Source organism: Xenopus tropicalis, chromosome 6 (genome assembly GCF_000004195.4).
Source record: "Xenopus tropicalis strain Nigerian chromosome 6, UCB_Xtro_10.0, whole genome shotgun sequence".
Lineage (NCBI taxonomy): Eukaryota > Metazoa > Chordata > Amphibia > Anura > Pipidae > Xenopus > Xenopus tropicalis.
This window is the reverse complement of record NC_030682.2, coordinates 43,192,301-43,199,139: the sequence shown is the minus strand read 5'-3', so window position 1 is coordinate 43,199,139 and position 6,839 is coordinate 43,192,301. Positions and strand designations below refer to the sequence as shown.

General features: G+C 47.6%; 1 protein-coding gene across 1 annotated transcript; it reads left to right on the top strand.

Annotated features, from left to right (window-relative positions):
* Positions 1-1,841: 1,841 nt before the first annotated feature.
* tril (TLR4 interactor with leucine-rich repeats) lies at positions 1,842-6,278 on the top strand. The gene has a single exon (XM_002933390.5). The coding sequence runs from the start codon at positions 2,548-2,550 to the stop codon at positions 5,164-5,166; it is 2,619 nt and encodes an 872-aa protein (XP_002933436.2). The 5' UTR covers positions 1,842-2,547; the 3' UTR covers positions 5,167-6,278.
* The last annotated feature ends 561 nt before the right edge of the window (positions 6,279-6,839 follow it).

The following is a 6,839-nucleotide window of genomic DNA, read 5'->3' as shown; positions in this document are numbered from 1 at the left end:
AAGTCATTTGCTCACGTGCCATTTAGGCAGCAACAAGCTTCCATGGTAGAAGTCAAATTCACTAGAGGATGGCAATGTGTTCCCCCTATTGAATTTGATAGTAGTGCATAAGTAGTGCAGCGGCATGCCAGCATGTTTCTTACCATTCCCAGGAGTCCCCTAGTGCAGATATAAATGTGAATGCATAGGACATTTGTGTAAGGGAATCTAACTCTACTGCACATGAGCTAGCCTGCAGTGCTGGGCATAGAGCTGAGGGTGCCCAGGGCAAGTACCCGACCAAACACTACCACCCCTGTATCCTTAGTACAACTTGGCGCACAGGCCCGGACTGTCAATCTGTAGATTCTGGCACAGGCCAGAGGGTTCTGCTGTAAGATGCCATAGACAGTCACTATTTAGTGGGCCTGTGAGGGGCTGTTTGTGCCTCTGTGAAAAGCCAGTGCCTATCTTGAATTCCAGTCTGGTCTAATTGGAGCATACACCCCAGAGTGGAAAGGGCACTTCTGTCACTGGCACTGGAGGAGATAAGGTGTGGGTGACGCACTGTGCCTTGTGTGCCTATGCCCTTAAAACTGGGGTCTTGGAATTTACTAGTAAATTCCATAGACATCCTACCATACATTAGTTGTTGCCCAGTGGTATTGTTGCCCCTTGTCCCTGAAGGCTGGGCAGGAGCAGTATGGCAGTATGGCAGTATGGCAGTATGGCAGTATGGCAGTAAGGCAGTACGGCAGTATAGCAGTATGGCAGTATAGCAGTAAGGCAGTATGGGTATGGGTATGGCAGTACGGCAGTATGGCAGTATGGGTATGGCAGTAAGGCAGTATAGCAGTATGGCAGTATGGCAGTATAGCAGTAAGGCAGTGCAGTATAGCAGTACGGCAGTATAGCAGTATGGCAGTATAGCAGTATGGCAGTATGGGTACGGCAGTACAGCAGTACGGCAGTATAGCAGTATGGGTATGGCAGTAGGGCAGTAAGGCAGTAGGGCAGTAAGGCAGTACGACAGTACGACAGTACGGCAGTATGGGTATGGCAGTATGGCAGTAAGGCAGTATGGCAATAAGGCAGTAAGGCAGTAAGGCAGTAAGGCAGTAAGGCAGTATGGCAATAAGGCAGTATGGCAGTAAAGCAGTAAGGCAGTATGGCAGTAAGGCAATAAGGCAATAAGGCAGTATGGCAGTATGGCAGTAAGGCAGTATGGCAGTATGGCAGTAAGGCAATAAGGCAATAAGGCAATAAGGCAGTAAGGCAGTAAGGCAGTATGGCAGTATGGCAGTAAGGCAATAAGGCAGTAAGGCAGTAAGGCAGTAAGGCAGTATGGCAGTATGGCAGTATGGGTATGGCAGTATGGCAGTAAGGCAGTAGGGCAGTAGGGCAGTAGGGCAGTAGGGCAGTAGGGCAGTAAGGCAGTAAGGCAGTAGGGCAGTAGGGCAGTATGGCAGTATGGCAGTAAGGCAGTAGGGCAGTAAGGCAATAAGGCAGTAAGGCAGTATGGCAGTAAGGCAGTATGGCAGTAAGGCAGTAAGGCAGTAAGGCAGTATGGCAATAAGGCAGTATGGCAGTAAGGCAGTAAGGCAGTATGGCAGTATGGCAGTATGGCAGTAAGGCAATAAGGCAATAAGGCAGTATGGCAGTATGGCAGTAAGGCAGTATGGCAGTATGGCAGTAAGGCAGTATGGCAGTAAGGCAATAAGGCAATAAGGCAATAAGGCAATAAGGCAGTAAGGCAGTAAGGCAGTAAGGCAGTATGGCAGTATGGCAGTATGGCAGTGAGCTAGAGCTGAGCACATAAGTGATTTGGCTGAGTGTGTCCTTTTGTTCTGAGGGCAGGTTTCTCGCTGCAGAAGTGAATGTTGTGAGCTCCCCATGTGTTGGATGTTCCCTCCTCCCACTAACAGCTCCGAGCTGCCTCTCCAGGATCCTCTTTCCCTGCTCACAATCTCCAGGGACCCAGTGTGGGAAGAACGGATTTCCGCCCCTTCTCGGACCCACAAGTTTATTTTCCCTGGTGCTGCCGCTAGCGCCGGGCTGTGAGGCGATCTGTGGCCAGTGAGCCCGCTGCAAAACCCGCCCTGCCTGCATTAGTACCCCGCTAGCATGGAGACGGGGCGAGTCGGAGCCTTTTGGAGGAACCTTGATTGGACTGTGCAGCGGCCGGACCGGGAAGGATTTGCTGCTAGTCTCTTGGAATAACCATGGACAAAAGGAGAAGCAGCGATTTGCGCACTGGCGCTGCCTACTGACCCAACTGCCCGCTCCCACTGCCAACTGCGCTGCTACAGGGTAAGGGAATACTCCCGGCGATAAAATCGCTCCTCACCTAAGCGAACGCAGCGCATGTTACACGCACAGTGAGTTGTCGCTAGTGGCCGCAGCATATCTGCTACAAAAAAAGTGTCTTCACCCTGAATGCTGGAACGGAGGGCTAAGCGTTATATAAAGTTGATTTGCCCTTAGAGCTGACAATTGAAGCAGTTTGGAAGCTGGGCAAAACGCTACACAGGGAAAGGTGATGCCCAGATTTTGGCTTCTTCAGGTGCCATGGCGAAAGCTGCTTTAGTAGAAGTGCTGGTGCTGCTCACTTGCACCCTGGCCCGGAGTGTGGAGCCCAAGTGCCTGGAGCCGTGTGACTGTCAGCACCAACAACATGTCCTGTGCTCCAACAGAGGTCTCCTATCTGTGCCCAAATCCAGCCACATGCTCAGCTCAAGTGCAACTAAAACCTTCAGTCTGGGAGGCAACTTTATTGCCAATATCAGTGCCTTGGACTTTGTGCAGTTTCCCCAGCTGCAGAGACTGGACTTACAGTACAATCGAATTGGCTCCATTCATCCAAAGGCTTTTGAGAAGCTCACTGAGCTTGAAGAGCTGTACCTGGGCAACAATCTGCTGGCCACCCTTGCCCCCGGTGCCTTGGCCCCCCTTAGGAAGCTTAAGGTTCTCAATGTAAATGGGAACCGGCTGCACAATATTAGCAGGGTCAGCTTTTCTAATTTAGCGGCTCTGATCAAGCTCAGGCTGGATGGTAATGACATCCAGAACTTGCAGGGCTCCCCCTTCTCTGCCCTCAGCAATCTGTTATACTTACATCTGGAGAACAACAAAATAACCAACATCAGTAAAAATGCATTTACAGGGCTGGGGAAGCTACGCCTGCTAAGTCTGTCTGGGAACCCACAGAGCTTCCTGCGCCAACCTACCTTCCTGCCCCTGCGAGCTCTTAGCACCCTTACAATGGCTGGAAACCAACTGCAGCAGCTTGGACCCTCTCTGTTTAATGGATTACAGAGACTTTCCAGGCTTGTTCTAAGTTCAAACCAAATTTCAGTGATACAGACTAAAACTTTTTTGGGACTTGACTTGCTCCAAGAGTTGCATTTGGATGGGAACAAACTGGTTCAGCTTCCAGAGGGTGTCCTGGTGCCCCTGCACAATTTGGAGGTGCTAAATCTGAGCCGTAATGCCATTTCCCATTTACATCCAGAAACGTTTAAAGGACTAATGAGGCTGAGGGTGCTAGATCTGCAGCATAACATGCTGAGATACCTCTCTGGGCAGACCTTTGCTGGGAATCCTGTCCTCTATCGCTTGCAGTTGGATGGCAATCGCTGGAGCTGTGACTGCCAGCTTTTGGATCTTAAGCACTGGATTCTGGGAACGCTGCACTCTAGGAGCCGCATGCTTACAGTGTTTGTGCAGTGCTTTGAGCCTCAGAAAGTGGCAGGGAAGTATTTGGACTATCTGGAGGACTCATATTTATGGGATGTTGGAGGCTGTAGGATAAGCACAACTCCTGCAGGTCAGGAACAGATGATGACCAGCACTTTAAGTGATGGGAATATTGGGGTGCACCAGGCTAGAAAAGGAGATATAGACCTCATAGTTGTCACTGGGGCAGATAACCTTAGAGTGCAACCAAAGACTGAAGAGAAGTCTCTGCAGCTACCTACCCCCCCATCAGAGGTTTCTCCTGCACTTGAAACATTGGCATTAAGGCAACAGGCCTTGGTCACGAAATGGCCATCAAGTACAAACAAGGACGGCACTGCTAAAAACCGTGGCTTAGAAACCTCAAGGAAGGGGAAAGGAAAGTCTGTAAAGAATTCTGCAGAACATTCACGCAAGCTGCATCTTGTAGCCCAACCTGTCCATCCCACACAGAGCAAAGTCAAGCAGGTGAGTGTTCTCATCCCAGCTTCCAGTAACTTGCCACCTAACTCAGAATCCATGCACTCAGAAAAACCTGTCAGATTGGACACTCCATCTGTGGTACCAAACTTGGAAGATGTGAGATCGGTTTTCACTACATTGCAACATGATGATACCACTGACAAACCCATTCACCATGACAACCCTGCAACTAAGACCTTGCATCTGAGCCACTCAGACACCTTACTACCTAACTATAATTCCTTCCAGCAGGCAGGTGATCCCATGCATCCAGCTGCTGAGACTTTGCCCCAGGTTGCTCCTTTTCCATCCTTGCTTTCTGACCCATGTGAGTTCAACAAGTTGTATTTGGTGAACCTGTCAGTGGAGTCTGTTGGCAGTAGCACAGCCCGGGTCCGCTGGCAGACTTTGAGTGCTCACACCCGAGGGCCTGTTTTATTCCGAGTGCTGTATGAGCGCTTTGGGCAGACAGGTCGATTCCAGCGCTTTGTTTACCCACGTGGTAGGGTAGAATCCCTAACTCTGCAAGAGCTGACTGGTGACACGCCATATCTGGTGTGTGTAGAGAGCATTATTGGCGGAAGAGCATGTCCTATGGCACCAAGGGACCACTGTGTAGGGCTTGTCACCCTACCATCAGAAGATGACCGACCTTTGCTTAATTACCAAGTGTTGGCTTTAGCTCTGCTTGCTGTCAATGCCCTGCTGCTTCTCTTGGGCTTGGTGGCTTGGGTATCCAGGTTGGCTCACAGGAAGTGGGGCCGCAGGAGAGCCCCAGTGCATGTTCGGCAGATGTACTCCACCCGACGCCCCTATAGGTCTGTGGGTACAGGGGTCTCTACTGATTTCTCAGGTTTTCAGTCTCATCGTCCCCGGACTACGGTTTGTGCACTGGGTGAAGCAGATCTTATTGAGTTTCCTGGCTGTGATCGCTTTAGGGAAGGTGGCAACATACACAGGGAAGATCTGCTTCAGAGATTTACAGATTGACCCTTTACATCATTCCATTCAGTGGCCAAATGGTAACTAACCCATGAATTCCTCATCTCTCTTTGCATATGTGAATTACTGCAGAGTGATATGTCCTGGCTTGGAGCTAAGCACCGATGCTTCAGTTGCGAGATAAGGATTTGATTACTATCAGGTACAGTGGCACAATCACCAATGGGAAGGCACACCCAATGATAGAACTCTAGTGTATTTAGAGTGTTTGAAAATCTGCTAATGGAAATATGATCTAATTAACTAATTGCAGAATTAACTCTCCAGTTCATTGCTGAGGATGCTGGGAGTTGCAGTGCAGGATCAACTGGAAAGGCGCTGGCTGATTGTATATAGGAGCAAAACCTGATGGAGAACATGAATTCTGTGTGGTTGCCAAAGCACTGATGTGGGGAATTTGCATCTCAGTGTGACGACTGTCCCAGATCTCTGTGGCAGCGACCTGATTTAATTAACTGCTCTTCATTTCCATGGTGATATTCTTTAACATGTCAGTAAATTGTCCATAATTTATTTCTTGTTTAAAAATGATTGATTTTTTTTACTTAAAGCAAGTGTTGGAAAGGTGCTAACTTTTACTGTCCGTTTGGGCTCCAAAGAAGTGATGGAACAAGATGTACTTAACATGCCATAAAATAAACAAAGGATTCCTCCAATAACCCCCAAGTGCCTATTTGCAGGCGTTTTATGCACATTTCCTAGGCAATGTAGAAATGCGCAAGTCTTTATGCCTTCAGTGCCTTTGTTTAATGTGTCTCCAACAATCAGTGGTTTATGAGATTTACAATGCCCCTCCTGTAATGTCCCAACATTTTTATGTGTACATGTACATTTCCCATGCTGTGTCTGAACTTCATTACAAGTTGGGTTTTTTTTCAGCAAAAGGGGCAAGCAATTTTCCTTTGCACTCCTCACTTCCTGGAAAGGGGAAAATGATTAGGGCAATGGACATGCATTTCCTGGCCCATATAAAAGTAACATGTGATATATCTTTGTTCTATATTGGTGTGGATTTTTTTTACTTTTGTGATTGTTATATTCTTATATGCAAGACAAACTTGAAAAGTTGAATTCATTTTTCTATAAAAAATATAAAATTATCTGATGTCATGCATTTCTAGCTAAATGGTAATGGTCCTGTTTTGTCCTCCTTAATGGCCATCAGAAGTTCTCCAGACCCCTACAGCCTCCATATGTCGTGTACGTTGGCCCACCTGTTCTGACTGCCCATTTGTAAAGGGACATGTGGTGTGTGCTGATGGCAAATACAGAGACTCCCCATTGGAATTCATCATATTTGTACAGATGTAACCAATTGCACAGTCCCCCAGCAGAGCAGCTTTTTAAGGATGGTGACCCATTACTGAATAACTGCCATAAAAAGAACCATATAAAACCCCAAAGGGAAAATATATCTTGCATTATTTTCCCCTTAATTAAAGCATGAGAATGTGTGTACAGAACATTCCCTTCCTGCAAAGCGGTGTATATGAATGAGAACTGCCATGCCGTTTGTCTTGGCAGAAGTACCCTTTATAGATAGCAGAGAAGGAGCTTTCCTAGTGTTAGAATGGATTAAATGGAAACTTTTTAGTAAGTCAGAAAGTTTCTGTCACTTCCTTTTTAACTCAATAAAATTAAGACCCAGTTCCCAGAGGACA